At 38.5% G+C, this 21,268-nt stretch overlaps 1 protein-coding gene across 18 annotated transcripts in view; it reads right to left on the reverse strand.

The window, feature by feature from the left end:
• UBAP2 (ubiquitin associated protein 2) overlaps positions 1-21,268 on the reverse strand; it is a 192,464-nt gene that overhangs the window by 143,258 nt on the left and 27,938 nt on the right. For 15 of the 18 annotated variants that reach the window (XM_064403333.1, XM_064403331.1, XM_064403332.1 and 12 more), the window contains 5 exons: positions 21,116-21,226; positions 16,996-17,149; positions 15,179-15,256; positions 5,812-5,866; positions 4,551-4,654 (listed from right to left, as the gene is read on the reverse strand). In XM_064403333.1, coding sequence (XP_064259403.1) covers positions 4,551-4,654; positions 5,812-5,866; positions 15,179-15,256; positions 16,996-17,149; positions 21,116-21,226 — 502 coding nt within the window. The other 3 variants (XM_064403339.1, XM_064403337.1, XM_064403341.1) reach the window with 2 other exon arrangements.

Genomic DNA, 21,268 nt, shown 5'->3' on the forward strand with positions numbered 1-21,268 from the left:
GAACACGAAAACAGAGCTCAGAGTCTGATAAAACAAACACTAAAAAAGCGCAGGTACATTAAGTCAGACTCTAGCATATTTTCTATCACATTTTGGGAGACCAAACCTACTTGAAATAATACTTGTGATGTTTTCCTGACATTAAATTTAAACAATTGTCTGTTGTTCCCTCTTAAAATACTAGTCCTGAGGCTTTATTCTTTTAAATACTGTGTAATACTGTGTACAGGCTTTCACCTTTTTATTAGTTTACCCAGGCTGCCAAGTTTTTGCTAGTGTCATTTATTAACAACTCTTCCTTCCCAACTCAATCATTCCACTCTCAGTTTTTTCAGTACTCTGCACTGAATCCAGCTTCTGAATGTCTTCCTCCTATTAATGGGATTTCTAAGTCAGATCTTGCCACAGGTGCATCAATTTCTTTTTAGTCCAAAATCCACCTTGGTGTTACTGCAACTCATGCATCTCTTCCCAATCTTTCCCACAGGCCTTGCAAAGCATCACACTTCAAGAATTTTCTGTTTTCCATCAAAATTATGTTTTGTGTTTTCTAGGATCCTTGTCATACAAGCTTCAACCTAGGTGGTTATTTGTGATCCTTTCCTCTTTTTCTTTGTAACAAGTTCAGTTTACAAAGTTATTAAGCCAATAAAAACAGAATACATATTTTGATGAGTCTTCAGCTATGTTCCTACAATTATCCTCTCTCCCTGTCACACTCCTTAATTTTTTACCCCTTCTTTGAATAATCATTGATATTAGCCCCAAAATAAATTTAACTTGGTCTATGCCAAACTTATGTACTAGATCTTTCCTTCTGGATTTGCATTCTAGAAAGACTTGAAGGTTTCCTTCTGACTTTTACAGCAGATATTGAAAAAAAAAAACCCAAAAACACCGAAACACAAAACTCCCTCCCAAAAACAGAAACCCAAACACCAACTTCCTTGTACCTTCCAAGGAACACAACTGTCCCTCTTGAAAGTTACTCTATAATTTATTTTTTATTTCTCATCATTCTTAAGTTTCAGAGTAATTTAAGACTGTTCATAACTAAGGTAACAAAGGTAACATGAAACCTGTGAAACTCTATCAAATTAGAGATGTGAGTAAATTACCAGAACACAAGGCCATTTTTACAATCAACTTTGAGAAGTGAGCACCTCCAATATAATTTATATATAAGAACTGCTGTGACTTGTACTCATTTTCTCTCACTGCCCTGTACATTATGAAAGGTAAGAGAGAAATTATGCTGCTCAAGTTTATTTCCTTTTGGAGGAGAACTGGTAATTTTGTTTCTCTTCATCTCTCCCTTCTCTTTGCCTTTCATCTGCACATTATTTTTATATAAATTAGGATGCAGGAAAACTGATGCTGTAATATTTGTGATACAATTAGATATAACATTATGAACTATTAAAGACTTGCTTTTCAGTCTATATTTCAGCCAACACAAAATTTTACCTTCACAGAATCAGCTAGCTTTTCTACTGGATTACACAATGGTGCACTCAGAAACACTATTCAAGTTATCATGAGGCCTCTGGTATCTGCAATAATTCAGGGCATGAGGCTCTAGAGCACTTTCAGAGTACACATGACAGAAACTACATTTTGAAAACAAATATGTATTTATCTTTTAAGAAAATATTCATTTCCCCAACAGGGCTAAAGAAAGAAATACTTAGTACATAACTCAGAATGTCATAAAGAGTTACATCTCTAGAAAATATTCTGGTAAGCAAAGATCTCTTATTTCTCTAGGCAGTTGCCCATTTATCACCTCTTTAATGTAACTGTAGATGAAAGACACTAGTTTTCCAAGTAGATAGCATAAGCTAATATTTTTTACCTTCTTTTTAGATGAAATAAGCAATGGAACTGGGTAATGAGGAATAAAGAGACTTTCCTGTCTTTCCTGTATAAACTCTTATCTGACATCTATAAAGTCCATTGCAAGCTTTATAGTTTTCTATACACATATAGTTCCCACATTCAAAGCTTTAGTTGACTCCCCACTGGGATCTTAACTGGGTCATTGATTTGTAATTAACAAAACAGCACTGTAAATTTAGGGGGCAAACCTGAAAATTAATATTTGGTATTAACAAGTCAATTCATGCTCAACTTTATGCAACGTACTTCACACAGCACTGCTTCCTTGTTCCTTCCCAGTAGTCTCTTCTGCTGTAAAATTACCACCCCAGCTGCAGCTTCCTCTAAAAACCCTCAAGATGCTTTCCATCAAAAGGCTGACAGTGCTACCCACTTGGACAACTGATGATTCAATTTTAAAGCCTGTTCTTTCTGAATCTTTCTGATTCCTTTTGGCCCAGAGACTTCTTTCGGACATTCCTAGAGCTTGTCTACAAAACCATAAAAGAAAGCATTCTTTAGAGACATTTTTGTTTTGTCACTTATTGTACCTTTTTCATCTGAAAGTAAATTAAGATTAGCAACAAAAAGGTACTTAGCCCAACAAGAACATTCACATTTACCTAGTTTTCTTTAATTTTCCACCAACCAAGTAATTTTGCAGGATCTTCCTCACAATGACACCCACATTCATACTTCAAAGATTCATTCATCTGACAAGGCCAGCGAAAATTCTCTAATGCCTTCTCACACCTTCTTCCTACAAGGCTTCCCAAATTTCCATGCATGGCGTAAGCCGTGTTATTGAAGTCCAGTGTGGTTGCTGGTGACATGTGCACAGCAAAAATGCGCTTGGCATCCAAACAGAAATTCCACACATCAAAACTCTGAATTTCCACCACTCTGTCAGCAGCACACCTCTCATGATGACACATTCATACTGTTAGAGGGATCTGTTTACCCACATCAAATTACTCTTATTCTTAGGCACATTTCTTCCATTATTTAAAAGTGACTAAGAAGAACAAGGAGGTTCTGCCTCTGCCTACAAGGCCAGAGGCTGCTGTAACAGAGGCACACGGAGGCTACTCTGAGTTAGTAGGGAGGGTCTCAGAACACTTGAGTTCATTTTGGAAGTAGAGCACAAGTTGTAAGCTATACCCTTACAACTGCAATCAGCAGTAAGAAACCAGTGATTCTCTCCCTCTGATCCAATCTCCTAGTACCTTTCTTGCAGAGGTTTCTTTACTCAGTTAACCTCATAGCTTCTGCACCGCCTGTGGTAACATACCCTGTCCCTTGCTAACAGGTAGCAAACAATAACATAAGAACCCCCAAAGGAATTATCAATACATTAGGTATCTTCCTTACTTGAAAAACTAACAAGAGTGAAAACAAAAGATGTATTTCTGTTTGTGCTACAGCACCAAGTAATATAAGAAGTAATTCCTTAGAGAGATACCATATTTGGCAAGAATGCTCCCATTATCAACCACTAATATACTCAAAACCGCTCTTCCATACTGGTTGAGAAGGCAGTCAGAGTGACAAGACAGCTGCTTAATAAGCCTCCCTGAACTTTGAGCCTGTTGTTGTCTTCTCTAGTTAAGTAGAAAATGGCTTGTAAGACATTTAGAAAGCTGCATCTCAAGTGGCTCACAGCAGAGCTCAACAGAGCACATTGTGCCCTTCAGGATCAGCTTCCACACTTGACACAGGAGTTGAAAAGTCACCTGAGTAGGCTTCACCAATGAAGAGATCAGAAGAGTTATCCATTGCTGCAGTTAAAAGAAATACACTCAGTGGCTCCCAGGTGAGGACAAAAACATACATGACGTTCTCCATTCTAACACACAGTTTACATTGCCTTCATCTCCTACTGCAGAACACAGGAAGCAGCAAGGTATCTTATTTTTCCCATCACAGATAAGCAGGCCACCCTCATTTCTGAATCACTGCCAAATGGTTCCTTTCCAAACTATGTCAGTCTCTCATCTTTAGCTGGAAGTGTGTACTTCTCACTTGAAACTTCATACGGAAACACACATCTGCCTTGATCTTCAGACAGGTTAATGGATTTTTGGCTTCAATTCAAGTGCCTACTTGTGGTTTAGTTAATAATTTTTCTCTTCAGAAGTCGCAGATCTTGGAACTCTCCTCCATCCACAGACTCACATCCTTACACTTCTGCATTGTGCAGATGGGGCTTCCAAAGCCATCCCAGTGTCACTGAGTGAATTCATCCTTGTAAACATTTTATTTTCTTTTTCTTCTTAGATATTCACATCCCATGCCCAAAGCCTGTGGACCAATCAATTCTAGGAGGACTTATGCTCCTTAACTACAACTGGTGAGATCTTAAGCACTATTAAGATATCTAAACACTTACTTACATACAAGGTTCTTCCAGTGACTCTTCAAATTCCTTTGTCCCTCAAGGGTTTATTGGTACTACAATAAAAGAATTGCAAAATGCCTCCCTTGATTCTCACCAGAGAGACATTCAGGCTCTGCACATCAGCAGCAGCTAAACTTAAAGATCACCTAATATCTGTGTCACAAGAGATGTATACAGATTTTCAAAAGTTAACTGAACTCTAACAGAATGGCTATTTTAGCTGCAATATGCTACAGATCTTCATTCCAATCCTTCCACTTCTTGAAGATCTTACCAGTTCCATCATCTGCATCATTCTGACCAGTCTCCCAGATCTCTGACTTTGTCCCAAAGCCATCAGTGGCAGAAGACTCCGAATAGTCTGCAGGATTAAATGTCCTAGAGTTTTGAAAGTTAAGAAATGGAAGAGAACACATGGGTCATTCAGTGAGCATAAGTGTCATAATTTTTAGCTGACGTTGTATTAGACTTAACATCTTGATTTCCCCATAAGTTATCTTGACAGCTTTTAGTTTAAAAAAAAATTCTTCTACGAGCAGAAAGAGATAAAAAGGGAGAAAAGAGAGTAGAGAAAAAAGCTAAGAGACTGGTAAACAAAATTCCTGTAGAGACAATCAAATAAATTCCTGAAAAACCAGTTAACAGCATCCCAATTCCTCCCAGTGTTATAAAGCATTAGTTTATACAAACAACATTAAGACTCTCTCAACAGGTAAGTTTTTCAGCAGGTGGCTGACTGATAAGTGACCAGTATCATGTCCTTTCAGAGCACCAGTAAGATTATTTCAAAGTGCTCTGCTGACACCGATTCCAAAAATACACAGATGCAGCTAAAAGGTAAAAAAGCATTATTGAAGAAAAGCCTCTTTTCAGGACATCATCTGCAAGTATGAACAAGAAGAATTATTAGAGAGGTAGAACAGGACTCCAGTTCATCATGACATTACTGATGTTGCATGAAGTGTCATTAAAGGCAAACACTGAGTGAACGTAGTGGAGGATACATTTCTATAATCCAAGTTATTCCAACAAAATTGAGAGCAAGCTTTTAACCTGCTGAATAACTTCTTCTGAATCTGTTTTAAGGTCCATATGAGTCCAAACAGCTAAAGCATGAAACCTCCAAAACAGAACAAAGTTTAGAACTGCCACTTTCAAGTTTTATATATGTTCACTGTACATTCTACATTACACTGAAATAAATCTGGTTTAAAATTTACCTAAGACTGTATGTAGCACACAACTTTAAGACTCCAAGGCACTATGTGGCTGCTACTGATAGCAGGTATGGCTGTCCAAGTTTGAGATATTAACACTGAACAGACATACATTAGGATTCTACAGGTGTGCCTAGTTAGAAACACTAGCTTAAGACAAAAATATTCCATTCATCACCTAAGAGACTTTTCAATCTTTGCATCTATATTAGTTTATCAAACATACAGTAATATCCATACATACAGTGGCAACATTGTCAATAAATACTGCCACTGTGTTTGATCCTTGCCAAAATCTGTGCTCTGCATGTTTCTTACCCCATGCCTTGGGCTGAAAACCTCCCCGCTCCTCTCCCTCTGCCACGTCCAAACCCTAGGAGAGAAAACACCATTTAACAGCAACAGCAGAGGAGCCACCAGTCACTAGTCTGTCACATTAAAGAATGCCACAGTTGAACAAAACTACCATAGTTGAAGTTAAATATAATTTACTTCCCAAATTCCCACACCAAATTTGCTTCCCTAACACACTCGAATAAGCCTTGGTTCATCTAAGATCCCACATTTCAGTAGGATCTTCAATTATCTGCCATCTTTTCTGTGTCTCATGAAGTAGCTCCAAATGCCATTAAAAGAAATTACCTAAACAATCATCCCAAACACTATTGCTAACTTATCAGACATCGTTCAAAGTTTTTTCTGCATTGTTTCATTCTTGCCTAAGATGCTCTAAAACCCCAGCCTCCCTGAGTATCCTGATTTCTCAAGCAATTCTCTGTCACTCCTTATCTGTGAGGAAAAAGTTGAAATACTCCATTTGTTTCCTTCTCTGACTTTGACCACCTGTCCACCCTCCTGTGCTTTTGCCAGTCTCTGATCACACATTCCTTCTGCCTCACCCTTCATCACAGTTACTGACAGGAAAATACCTAAATTAAATAACTCATCTTCCTTGTTATCATCCACTAAAATATTTATTTGTTTTAACAAAAACAAGTATTTGTTTTCTCAAATTTTGATTACCAGCCTCAGTTTATGAGCTTCTTGATACAATTGATAGCTTAAGTTTTGCAAACACTATATTGTCAACAAGGCATGAAAAATTTTGTGCTAGAATACAACAATACACAAAGCACATGTCTACAAAAAGGGTTACCAAATATTTCTTATATGCAATATATTTGTGCATAGATTTCTTTCCCCACCTTTTTACGGGTTTTATGTAAGGCTTACTCAGTTTGTTCAGATTTTTTTAAGGACGAGTAAGAATATTATTTTGTATTACAAGAACAGAAGAAGGTCAAGAGCTGCGCTCAGAGAACAAAAACAATGTTTATTTTAATGACAAAATTATGTGGCAATTATAAGTCACCAAGCAACTACAAATTTACCAGAGTACACAAAAATTATAATCCTAAATCACCAAAACACTGATGCGCATAGATCAGAACAACCCATGATGGCATGCTCAAAGCTGGATCAGAATTACTTCTTACTTTAATTGGGAGACCACCCAAACTGAGCAAGAGCAGTACCTCCAGAACATATAACAACAGTTTATGAAAGTTCTACTTTAATGACTTTCTGTTTCTTGCTCTCACCACTCATTATTCCCCTTACCCCAGTTCATTGTTGAAGTGACAAAACACATTTCTGGACATACTTTTTCAAGATTTCTTAGAAGCATCAAAGTAGAGGAAAGATTCCCATCCAGCAAAACACAGCATTTTGTTGGGATAAGAACAGAGAATAGCTTTAGTCTGACACTGACCAGCTTTGTTATCTCTACATTATCTTCCCTTCTTTGCTCTCTTCACAACCAGCTGGAGAGAAGGCAGACAGAGGTTATGAAAGAAACAACAACTGCTGCAACCTGGCATTTGCCACCTTTCTTTACCTTCTTTACCCATGTGTTTTTTGCCATAAACAACGTGCCTCAATACCCAACTGCCTCCAACCTGGCCGCTGAACCTTGTTGCTCAGCCTATCTACTCTTCTGCTATCCTCTGCCAAAATCAGAGCACTCTGGATTACCTTTCTGTCCAGTAAGTTTTTTTAAGAGCAGAACCAGCTACACAAGTTTACCTGGGGATATGGTAGGGGCCATCATGTAATAAAATTACTTTCAATTGTTATCAATAGAGCATTAAACACCATTTACAGAAATTGTGCAGAAGCAAGATCAACAGTTTTCTGACAGTCTGAAGTACAAGTCCAACTGGGAGCTGCAAAACACAGAAACAGTCAACCAGAAACAGTTTTGAGTGAGACAGACATAAGGTACAGAGAGTTAATTGAAATAGCTGTGATGAAAGAAGGTATAGATTTTGCAAGAAGAGGTAAGTCACCCCAGTATCTCAAGTGCAATGGGCTGAAGGAACTACCTTAGCACACTAAAGAGAAGGTGATGTTTTAGCAAGCCAGGCATACTTAAGATATGTTCCCATAATGGGCACAATAAACTATTGACTAAAAACATCAATAAGCTACAGTTTTATAAATTGTGAAAAAGAAAAAGTGCTGTTCCTGAAGTTCCATACACAGTCTTAGACTACCAGCCAGCAAGGCATTTTTTATACCAGATCATTTTGAAAGATAATTCTGTACTTAAATTTCAAGTGGATTCCTTTAACTTCTTAATGCTGTGTCTACACTTTCAGTCAAAACTGGAATTAAGCTCTATCAGCAAATGCAAAAGAACCTTTCTAATGAAGGCAAAAGGGAGTACCAAATTACTAAATTCAAAGCTAGAAAACATATGAAAAATTAACTCAAAATATGGGACAGTGAATGTTCACCACTGCAATATCACCTAACTCAGACACAGGATCTCATACATCATGGTCACTAGTGCAAGATGCCAGTGGAAAGGGCTAATATTCTCTTTGACACAACCACACAACTAATAAATCCTTAAATTCTCATGCCAAGAAAGCTACTTCTCTCAGCTGTCAAAATTTAAAAATGGCCTTAAAACAGAAGGTACAGTCTTTTAAGACAAAGAAACAACTGTGAATGCCCACACGGTATCTACAAACTTTATGCTTTTTAACAGCAACTAAAGAGTCAGTGAGCAAATGAAGCTTTCAGAATTCACAGCAGGAACCCAAATACTAAGCATGCAATCCCACAGTAATTTAAAGACATTTAAATTAGAACTACTATGACTGTGATCTTCCTCACCAGCTCTGCTCTTTTGCACACTGAGTTTTGCACTTTCCAGTGAGAGAGCAACAAACAACTACCAGGAAATGGCATAGGTTCACTTTTGCATCAGCTCTTCAAACCAGTTCCCACCTTGATAAATGCCAGAAAACCTTTACACCAAGACACCAAAAACCCCTGCTGTCTACAGCGACCATGTTGCCCGCCTCTTTTATTTTGTGAGGTTTAATTTGCATGTCACCTATCACCTCACACTTTCCAAGTCCCTTAACTTCCAGGAGGATCTGCTCCAGGATCTCGCCAGGCACAGATGTGAAACTCCCTGACCTGTAGCTCCCCAGGTCTGCCTTCCTTCCCTTTTTAAAATAGAGGTTATGCTTCCCTTTTTTTCGTCAGTGGGAACTCAAATAGCATGGATGGTGGCTTAGCCACTTCCTCTTCCAGTTCCCTGGGGACCCAACAGATGTATCTTGTCAGGCCCCGCGGACATGTGCACTTTCAGATTCCTCAAAAAGTCTCAGACCTGATCCTCTCCTACAGTGGATGGTTATTCATTCTCCCAGCCCCTGCCTTTACCTTCTGTAATTCATATGGTTAGAAATCTTGTGGGAGAAGACCAAGGCAAAAAAAGTCATTAAGTACCTCCATCTTCTCCATGTCCCAGTTAGCCAGGTCTCCTGTTTTCTTACAGAGAGGGTCCACTTTTTCCCTTGTCTTCCTTTTATCACCAACAGTACAACTTTAGCATTCCCAACCACAACCCTGGCAGCTCAGACAATCTCATTTCTCTCTTCCTCCCAGGCTACATTCATTTGTTTCCTCCTTACCTAGGCTTTGTTTTTGTATTTGAGTTTGTCCAGGAGCTCTTTTTCATCCCTGCAGTTGGGGTAGTTTTTGTCTTTATTTTAGCTGGGACGCACTGCTCCCAAACTTGGAAGAAGGAATCCTTAAATATGAACATGCTTTCCTGGGCCCCACTTCCCTCTGGGGTTCTATCCCATGGCACTCTACCAAGCAGATCCTTGAAGAGGACAAAGTCTGCTCTTCTGAAGGCTATGGCAGTGAGCTTGATGTGTTGTGTGCCCTGAGGGACATGACCTGTCACCAGCCTCCATCTGGACATAGAACCATTGACTACAACTAACTGGATGCACCCAACTAACTGGATGAGGCCAATTCTTTATCCACCAAAAAGTTCACCTTTCAAATCCCTCTCTCTAGTGTAGAGATAAGGATGTCATTGTGACATGTCAAAGGCCTTACAGAGGTCCAGATAGATGATGCCAGCCCTTCCTTGTTGACTGTTACAATTACTCCATCACACAAGGACACCAGGTCAGGCACAACTTGCCCTTCCATGAAGCCAGGATGACCAAAGATGGCTTGTCCTCTTTCCTGACAGATGGAACACATCAGTCCTGAGAAGACCAGGTTTCTCAAAGAGAGTCCCTTGGTCTAAGAAATTAAATCCCCTGCTGTGGCACAAGGGCTATAATCACCTGCTGATTCTCCAAATACAAGGGGCCCTTTCGACCCCCTTTGTTTTTGACTGGGAGGATGAATGAAAAACTATCTGCTCCAGAGTGCCTTTTGGCCAGACCCAGGGCTCTGTAATCCCCCCCTTGATGCTGTTCAGACTGCTCCTGGCTGTACCCCTTGTGCCTACATGAAACAACAGTAGGAAGTAACAGTCAGTGGACTGCAAGAAGCCTGGCAGTCTCAGCTACCAGGCCGAGATAAGAGCCCCTGGTAAGCAGTTCACCTCTCTAGAATGCATAACATGTCACCTCTGTACCTCCCAGAGGAATCTCCTACTACTGTCACTTGCTGCCTTACTCTTTGCATTTTTCTTCTCCTGAATGAATTCTAGAAAGGTCAATACTTATACCCAACCGAGGCAGGAGGCAAGTTGTTCTGTTTTCACTAAAACCCACCAGGAGGTCAAAAAATTCATCACAATCACTTCTCCACTCTGGTACCGTCCATGCATGGCAAGAATTGCTTTCCACAACATTTCCTCCCCCAAAGCAAATGTACACTTCATGGCAGCACGAGAAAGGTGTGCAGAAGCACAACTCAGATGGGACTAGCCCATTAAATTAATAACCTATTCTGCAGAAAATCAAGTCTGCTGAAATAAATCCTTCCACTGCAACACAGATGCTTTATTTCAAAACTCAGATTTTCAGGGTTTAAATTAGAGGAAGTTACTTCAAGATTAAGAAATGGCCTTAAGAACAGCTGCAAGAAAAAGGAAATGCAGACTGGAAGGGCAAGCAACACTATAAAGTTGTGCTTATCTTTGACTAAACAGTAAATTAACTGCCCTGGTCTCTGCTTTGGCAGTGACATCCTCCCAGCAGAATCAAGTTGACAGAGGCTTATCAAGCCTTAAGAGGTAAGGAGGTGAAGTGCAGAAACTTTGTATTCTAGGTACTCCATGTACAAACAAACACCCAAGTTGGATTTAATAATTCAAATTACTTTTGTCTTTATTAGTCATCATAAAGCTAGAATCAATTAATCAGTTTCATATACTGCATTTACTCTAGAAAGCATTTTTACAATTCATGCTGAAAACTTTCAGCTCTAAAATTACATTTAAAGGAAAACAGGTGACTTTAAGGACTTAAAGGAAAACATAGTTACAACTATGATAACCTAAATAAAAAAGTACATGACAGAGTTTCTTAACTAATGCAGAATGAGCCACAGCAAAACTAAACAAACTGCAAATTTTGACTTCCAGAAGGTCTGCTCCACATTCATGTTTTGGAAAAAAACAACATTCTCCTTAGTTCTGGCAAAAAAATCCAAGACATATCCTATGCCAACTGGGCTAAGCTTTTAAACCAAGGGAATGTTTATAAATGCAATTCTTGATATACAAACTCAATTTGTTCAAGGACAGCATACTTCTTATGTTAAAAACAATCAAAAGAGATCAAGAATACAAACTGGACTATAGTCAGATACCTATGAAAAGGATAAGCTGTTTTATTTTCCTATACAGCCAGTAGACAAAACAAGAGTTGAAATTAAAACATAGCATTTTTTCCTCTCCTTTTTACATCTATTTTGTTGGATAAAATCTCTGTTGGAACCCACATTTAGGGCATGCTCATGTTGTTCTGGAATAACAAAGCAAAGAGATAAACAGAAGTGCAATCAACAAATCTATCTTGCCTTTGCAAACCAGAAGAATTACTATACATGAGTCTATAACAATTTCTAGGCTGAATTGAAAAAAAAGCCCAAAAGCCCACCTACCTGTTATTTCTTTATAAGCCATGGTCAATTAGATATCCAGGGAAGAGCACATAAACTGAAATCACAGTGCAGTTTCTTTGGATGCTTTCCTGGTCTTCAGCTATTTGTGGCTTTGACTTCCTTAGTCAAAGATAACTTACATACAACAAAATCTTTGGTGGTTTTTCTTTTTCTTGCCTGTGGTTCTTTTTTAGGATGAAATTTTCAAGTCTTTCAATGTATATATTTTCTGCACCACATCATGTTACTGAAAGGAGTTCCTCAGGTTCACTTCATGTATGAAGAACAAATTCTAAGTTCATCTTGAAGCTCTAACCTGCTGATCTCATTTCATATTCTCTCCTTTGCATACTTGCTTGGCATGATCAATCAATGCCCCCACAGAAGTTTAACAGAGCTCTACCATACACCCACTCAGTCCTCTCTCACAGGCAGAAAATCCTAGACTACTTGTTCATCACACCATAGAACTGCAGACTTCCCAGTACCTTCAAAAGCCTTTTCTAGCTCTACACCCCTTTTTTTTCTCTGCATCCTTTTCAAAATGAAGTAGAGGAACTGGGAGAATTAGAACTGCACTTAAAATTGAAGATGCAAGAACCTTAAAAAAACAGCAGCTTAAAAACAACCTGTGCTGGTAAAGTTTGTCAACTTGTATACAACAGTGCAGCTGCTTAAAACACAAATAAGAAAATGTTTCTACAGCTGATAATCCTAAACCATAACCATGTGCCTCTTTAATTTCCTCAGGAGATTCCATTCTAGACAGTCGCAAATGCTTGCTATATTGACAAATATAATCACTTTGATGCAATTATTGCTCATCACCATTACAGTATTTCTTACATTAAGCTCACACAAGAAATTTGGTTCTGAAAAGCACAGATGAGAAGGCATCTTAAAACAAAATATTCCCTGACTTCAATACAAAGTTTGCAAGTCAGTTTAACAAGCAAAGATTTAGCTTAGAGCAATTACAGCTGACACGTGTCCTGTTGCACACACTGTGATATATTTTTGCATTCTGTTGATCAGTCAATAATTTGTATATGCTTCAAATCCCTGACGCCCTGCATACCAGCACACAATGGTGTTTGCATTCTGTTTACCTACTACCCTATGAAGTTACAAGGAACATGACACGGTCATTAATGAAAGATCTACTGCCAGATAAAACTAGTGCCTTACACCAAATATCAAATATTCAGTATAAGGGTTTTTCCCTCTCAGTAAACAGCACGCTATTGCCTCTGTGTCAATCCTGTTTTAGCTATTTTCAGCCGTTTATAATTTCTTTAAATTACATTTTTGTACCATGAAACGGTAATACATATGATGGCCCAGCAAATCTCCTAGAAGGCAGCCAGTAAGATAACTCATGCCTGAGAAGGTAGCTTAAAATAGAGAGTGTGCTTCTCAGATAATTACCTGACCCCTCATTTCCTATCCAGTGCCTACACTGGATTTCTACAAACACACTGCATGAAACATTTCTAAAAATGGGTTTTGTGGTGATTGCCAGCAATCTGTTTACTTTCAGCTGAAGTATGTTATCTCTCATTTGACTATTCTGTGTAACAGAAAAGCAAGACTACAGAATGAATTGGAAGGAAGCTTTTTATTATTATTTCTACTAATATCCAAAGAAAGAAGACCACGTATCCCTGAAATGATAGCAACTGAATTACACAGATTTCTAAAACTCTCTGAAGATTTCAAGAGTTTGCATTGTAAAATTAATTAGGTATTTCCTGCCATGGAATACACACACTTGTAATATAATGATCCTATAGTTGGCCAACAGGTTTATCACAGACACTTTGCTCACAGTACAGTCTAAAATATTTGGTAGAGACATATAGTTAATACTATGCACACAAAGCTAGTGGACAGAAACTCTTTGAAGTTTCTATTTCTTCAGTTAGACAGGTCAGCTTGATCTGATTATGAAGTTTGAGATACATGATACTCATCTGGAAAGCTACAGCTTTGACAACAAAAGCAGTGTATGATTTGTAAGGTTAAAGCAAAAAAACACTGCATTTGAAATTAATCTCTAAGTTTTACTGAAACATTTTTAAAAGTCCTACTTTTATACTTATAATCTGAAAATAAAGAATTATTTTATAAAATAAGTAACTGCAAGACTTACATTCTATCCACTGAAATGTAAACTGTTAACATACCAAAAATTATAGCTGTGAACTATATCATACCTTGCCCTGCAGGGCTACTTCTCTGCACACACCATTGGGTTTTTGCTGATTCACAGGCACTCTCACATGCAAACCTTTGGAAGTTACTTCTTTGCATCTTTGCACACCTTCAAGATGCAGATCTGGAGACAATGAAGTTGGATGCACCTGTCTCTGAATGCCTTGTTACCCAACATTCCAAAGAGAAAGGAGTCCTTTGAAGGTAGAATTTTTCTTGAGTCAGACAGTACTTACTAAGTACATTAGTTCTGCTATGCTATACATTTTGTCAATTTAACTTATTTAATACACTCGTCCACCCATAATCTGCACCATACGTGGATTACTTATTTTCATTCTTCCGACTTTAAGGAAAAACAAGCCTCTATCAACCCCAAACAGTGAAAATCCAGTTCAAATACACATCACCTGATTCCACATCCAATCCATTATACCACCTCTTCCACATGACACGATTGGAGCTGTACCTAAAACTCCACAGTATTCCTTCTCCACAGTTCTCATCAACTCTTCCATGTTGAATTCCTTTTCATAGCAAAATGTCTCTAAGGTGGCTTGTTCTTTCTCTGATTGGCTACCAAAAGCAGAAGGCAAGCCTGACAACCAGAGCCACCCCAAAGAAACGGTACAAGTATACATCAAATCCTTCCCCAAGAGCCATACAGATGGAATCTTGTGCTCTCCTGCTGTTGAAGAACATCTTGAGGAACCCTGAGTGAGCACACTCCCACTCACAGGAAGCTGGCATGAGTCAGTCTGGGAAAACAACTCTCCACAGCCAGTGCACAGCAGTCTGTCACACAGGAAATTACCATAGAGGTGATCTCTGTCAATTTTTTTTAATTTGTTCCAAGACCAAGATATGATAAAGGGTAGGGAGTAGGATGTACCCAAGTACAAGGTGGTTGAAGTGCGTATGGAATCAAAGGATAAACACAGAATGCTTAAGAAGAACCATTTAAAGAAACAAATGGGAGAGTTCCATTTCAGGACATGAAAGCAGTGCCAGTCCCACAACAATGCCACCATCTCACCTCTCCCACGGCCACGTTTCCCACGGTCTGAAGGCCTGTCTCCTTGATTGTTGTCCACTCCATTCTCTTCAGCTCTAACTGTGGAGAGAGGACAGCTTAAGAGAAGCATTAGAGACTGCTACTTGAGACAATACAGCCGTTTGCTTAACCTGAACCCCTCAAAACAAAAGGCAAAATTTTTAAGTGGGATGGTCAACAAATCTCAATCTCCCCTCTTCTTTGAGGCCTTGCTAGAAGCAAGTTATATTTCCTTTGTACTATTAGGAAGCAAAATACAGAAGGAAAGGTCCCTCAGTAGACAAACCTCTACAAGTGCCATGTTCTGGAGCCTACACTGTTTAATGACATAGGAAACACAGCTGCCTCATTCTGTGTTTCCTAGATAATGCACTGGTTGACAACAGTGAAAAAATAAAGGATAACCAGCATCAACTCTTCTCCTTTCTGCCCATACTGCATCTCTGTGGAAGCACAGAAACAGACTTCTCCTCTTATTTAAAGTAGAGGGATGATGACTGGGTGAAGGTAAGGCACTAAAAAAGGTCTGCAACCTAAGTGTTTTGTGGGAAGCTCCTGACAAGGTGCTTTGAAATACGGCTGGCTACTTGAAGGAGAAAAAAAACCCCAACAAAACTTGCCTCTTGAAACACTCACTGCTGAGGCTTTGTACTGATTTTCTCCTAATGGTAATAACAAAACCAAAAATACTTGGACATAAAGTTGGGAAGAAAATACCAAGATTTGATAACAATATGCAATTTCTTTAATCCCAGTTTGAAAATGACAAGAGCAGCATCTGTCTCTGGTAAAAAATAATTGCCCTTTGCTTTCATTTTGATTCATTTAATTTATACTTTTCCAAGTCCAGCTCCACGTTTTATTAACATTTTTTCATCTTGACTTTATCCTACAAAAATTCACAACATCTATATTGGCACAATAGTTGAATATCTTCCAATTATGAATAACATCAGTTGGCTAATATTGCAAATGTTTTTCCTGCTTATAAGTGCAAAGCTAAACACATTGTATCCATTCTGATTTCTTTTCTCATCTATCAGTGTGGCAAATAGCCAATACCAACAATGCGCACAGCTTTAAGAATGCTGACAAAACTTAGCTAAAAAAAGAAACATGTATCCAATCATGATCTATTGTGACTCTATCTAACTTGGTGATCTATTGTGACTCTATCTAACTTGGTGATCTATTGTGCCTCTATCTAACTTGGAAACATCAGTTTGCTTTCATACTATCTATTATTGCAACTGTAGCAAAGCTTTCAATGTTTCAACTAACAACGAATTTTCTCTGTTGCAGAAACTCACCTTTGGTTGATTTATGTGAGAAATACATTTAGAGATTAATAATCATCCCAGTGTTTTCATTCCCCTTATGAGAAGATGAGAACATCTTCAGGTTCTCCCACTCATAAAAGGAGATGGAGTCAAAGCTGGATAATTTTTTCATTAAAAGAAACAAAAAAGTGTATCAGCTGTGCAGCGACATACTTGTTCTCAAGCAGACTTACAAAGACTCAATTCTAAAACTTACATGAAGAACAGCAATTTGTACAAGATCAATTCATCAAACAAGAACAGAGACTTATATTAAACTGAGTGTCTCTGAACAAGTACAGACCATCCCAAAACCAAGTCACATAGATCAAGCATACCTGTGGCACAAACAAGTTATGATCCCTTCAACGCTGAGCTATAGTCGGACGGATTTGCTCCATTAAGCACTCACTCTTAGCTCAGTCAGTTCCAGCTGCAAGAAAAGCATCTCAATCTTTAAAAATTAATCCCTATACGTACACTCTCGTCCACGGCTGCCTCCTCTTCCCCGTCTGTTGGAACTTCCCCGTCCGCGACTCACTTCTCTGTCCCCTCGTTTCTCTCTGTTCTCTTTGTTTTCTGAGCCTTCCTTTCCAAGGCTTTTCTTCTTTCCCCCTACAGTCTCCCAAGAAGTCTATTTGGGTAGAACAGAATTAGACACAAAAGTCAAAAAGGAAGAGACACTTCTCAATGCACACTTTCTACCCCACACCCCTCCAGTTCATGGAAAAAAAACAGGTATTTGCATAATGTCATATATTGCAAACTACACTAATACAAATGAAAAGACAGGCTATGTATTTTTGCAAAGAGATGAGAGAAAGAAACATTTTTTTAATTTTGATTGTCTTAGGGAATATGAGAACCCCAAATATTTCTGGGTATCACGGACTTCTACTAGTTCAAGGAAGACTGGATACTATTGTAACACAGAACATCTGTAAAGCAAGCAACAGTTTTCCTCTCAAATACATCCATAAATCTAGCATGGGAACATGAACAAAGCTATCTTTTTCTCCCAGGGAAATGAAAAAAAAAAAACCAAAAAACCCTTGCAAGTATCATTGAACAAAAGATTGATGAGAATAAGTATATGGCCAAAGGTGGGGGGGGAAACCCAAACAGAAAAGAAAAACTTTTCATCCAGGCACACTAGAATTTAATCCCCAGAAGACAGAATGGCAAAACAACAACCTGGGAGAACTGACAAGCCAGACTATCCACTCTTAACAGCTACAGACCATCACACATGGCAAAACACAGGAAAATCTATGTCTAAACAAGACACAGGATCAAGGTCCAAACATCAGGCTTCTGTTTTAATCTTAAACTCAGTCTTTAAAATAAATTCAAGGATGTTATCAGCTCCACAGGAGTATCTGTAGGAGTTGAAAATAAAATGACTAAAACACTTGCCAAGAATAGCTCAGCAAGTCATATATTATGCAATTGCATGGTTAGTCTATTAAGCCATAGCTGCAAAGCAAGTAAGAAGAAGAAGAAAAGGTATTATTTGCAAATCATTAACATGGCAGAGAGGTTTACATGTATGTCCCCATTTTTAGGAGCTTACAGCTCAAGTAAGATATTTAATATCAGAATATTTGCACATACAAATTGTAGTGAAGCACTGAAGTATGACATCTGACAGGCACCTACATCAAACAAAAAAGTCTATCAGTAATTTTAAGTTCTGTCTTATCTCTCAATTCCACCAACAGCAACTCTGCAGCCCTGAGGAGCCAAGACATGGCCAGCTAGTTCAAGCTGCCTAGGAAGCCAGTACAGTACAAGGAAGAAAGCAGGTAACAAACCAGTTTACCAACTCATTGTTACAGGGTCTCCTTTGGGAGAATAAGAAGAAAAAGAATGGCTACTCTTTCATTTTCTGGCGTGGCTTTGGTGAGAAAGAAAGATGAAATCACTTTGCAGTTTCACCTCCAGTTTAGGAGACTAAACCAACTTTGGTGAAGTGCAGCCAGAGCTGATCAGAGGTACAAAACTAACACATTTGAACATCACCACTTTATCTGTGAGGCAGAAAGCTGCTTCCCCCAGTAAGTACCACATGGCGTCACCTACCACAGCTGGTGTAACTGCACTGAAACATTCCTAGTGGTTCACAGAGGAAAGATACCTGCACTGACAACCGAAGAGCCAAGTCTTTTAGAGTTCAGAATGCACTAATTGACTGATGGGCTTGGTGCCAAAACATATTTGACCATTTCAGGAAACACCCAAAACTGGATAAGCTGTAAAGCTGAAGAAGAAGCAGCCTCCCCTGAGTGAGAGTTAAAATAACTTAGGAAGGATCAGTAAAAAGATGACTATGAAAGCATCAGATCCATGTTTTCCCACAATACAATTTTGAGGAAAGCCTTGAGAAAATCAGGCATGTCCTTTAAGACAGAGGATGGTGCTACCTCTGAGCATGGGGATCCATCACAAACCATTGAGCTCTCTCTCTTTGTGAGGGAGGTAACTAACTACAAATTCAGCTGACAGTGTCTGAAGCAACCCAAATCATAGCAGTGGGTCTGACCTCTGAAAAATCTGTAACAGAATAATTCTTGCTGTCCTGTTCTTACATGGAAAGAATAAAAATCTGAAAGGTCTGTTTTATTCTATCTTCAAAGGTTTAGTAAGTAAAACACAGCTGAGCATAAAATAGATTTAAGAAGTTAAATGAATACAAGTCTTAGGCAAAGAAACATGTCCTTCTCTACTCATACACAAGCCTCTAATTACCCCAAGCCAGACTGCTATAACTGCTGCAAAAAGACAGTCTTTACAGAGACAAAGTCACACACTTACAGCTTGTAGATCAAGCTTTAAACCCCCAAAAGCAAACAAAAAAAGACTAAGACAAAATTGGCTGAGTACCAAATAAACTATAAATACACATTTTAACTATCACTCCTTGCTCTTTGAATTCCTTCAGTTGAATGGACACATCTTTCAAATGAAGTTTAAAAAAACTGCAAGTGCATCACAGCAGAGTGAGACTACAAAAAGAGATTTGGAAATCTGCATTCAGAATTTGTAGTACCTCAGCTTACAACTTCACGTCAAATCCATGGTTAAACTGTTCTCAAGTATAATGGCCTTAAATCCTTCTAACTGGAGGCCCACAAACTTTCAAAAATAAATTTCTTCACACCCATCAATTAGTACTCCTTCCTCCTTGACTCCTTCAAGTTCTCTATATTTGTTTCTAAGTTGCAATTTGTCTATAGAGAGCAGTGGATTAAGAAGGACTTGTCAAAAGTGCAGAACATATTAGCATCAACAAACACTCCACAATATCTTCCATTTCAATTTTAGTTTACCATCTTCAGAGGAGAGACAGATTAACAAAAAACTAAAGCAAAATGAGCTCTCTCTTTTCCTATGTCATGCCTCATAATACTGTGAGTTTTATTTATAAATTTTTACTTGCAGCTGATGAATGAGTTCAGAAAACTTTATCCATGTCATGATCAATTACAACAAATTGTTAAAGTAAGAAAGGATTTAATATTCTCTATCAACCAGAAAACTGCTTTCAACTGAAAAATGGCAAATATGAGAAGTATGAGAGAAAACAACACATCACCCAGACAGATTTAAGTGAAATGCTCTCCTCTACTCCCAGCCTGTCAATATCATATACTTCTGTGTTTAGAAGACCTCAACTCTGGTAAAAAATGAAAAGGGGATAGAAAAAAAGCCCCCTCAGTCAAAACAGTGTATGTCCCAGATTAAGGGTGTGTGAGGGGTGAACTTCCTCATTAACAATAAGCCAGAGTACACATCCTGACAAATCACAGGAAATACTGAGTGTTCAGCATCAAGAAAGGAAGTCCAGGTTACTTTTTCAACTTGGATGAGATACAATCTAATTTGAAGGCAAGATGTAAGAAATCTCTCCTTGAAGCAAGCAAAAATTTCAACTGCAGTAAAACATATTTTCTTAGTATCTCTTGGCATAAAAAATTTCCCTATGCAACTTTTTAAGTGACATTATTTGTTGTTGTATACACACTGTTTAGTTTCCTCTTCCTGTTTTTCAATTAAGTCATGCAAATGAGCAACACAGTTAAAGAAGCAACTACTTGTTGCATCCTTTCCTAACATAAGCAACATTATCAATGCAACTTGCAGATGTGGATATAACTCCTCCAACTTCAATACCGGCAACCCACACCTACAGAATATGCATAACTTAAAAATACCTGCTTGCCCTTGGGTTTACAAAGATTGACCTTTGTGATGGTCTCAGGCCTCAGGAGGGTCTACACAATAACTACAAAACCTGTAGCAAGAAACATGCCTGTGTCTGAGGGAGCACTGAGTTCTGCTGCAGAGTTAAAACTGCTGTATATAAATTAAAGCATAGGAACTCTGCAATAGACCAGCTGAACACCCACAACATTTTCCAGATTCAGCCTTCTCCAAGGTATGCATGGAGAAGCTGCCCCAGTTTCTATTTCCTCCAAAAGAAATTGAATGGAGACATGGAAATTGAAAACTTCTGGAATATGACTTTCTCAATATCCTTCTAGAAGCTGAAAATCACATCAAACAAAAGGAGCAGTTTAACATGGGAGTAAAACCTTACCGTGTCTGAACTTCCTTCCAGCAGTATGTTGATTGCTCTATTCACATCCCCATTACAATCATGTAGTGCCACTATGCATTCATCCTGGTTCTTCCCCGTCACTTCCATAAGCTGTCAGTAAAAGTCAGACATGTTAATATATCTAAATTACCA

The sequence above is a fragment of the Passer domesticus genome, chromosome Z (genome assembly GCF_036417665.1).
Source record: "Passer domesticus isolate bPasDom1 chromosome Z, bPasDom1.hap1, whole genome shotgun sequence".
Taxonomy (NCBI): Eukaryota; Metazoa; Chordata; class Aves; order Passeriformes; family Passeridae; genus Passer; species Passer domesticus.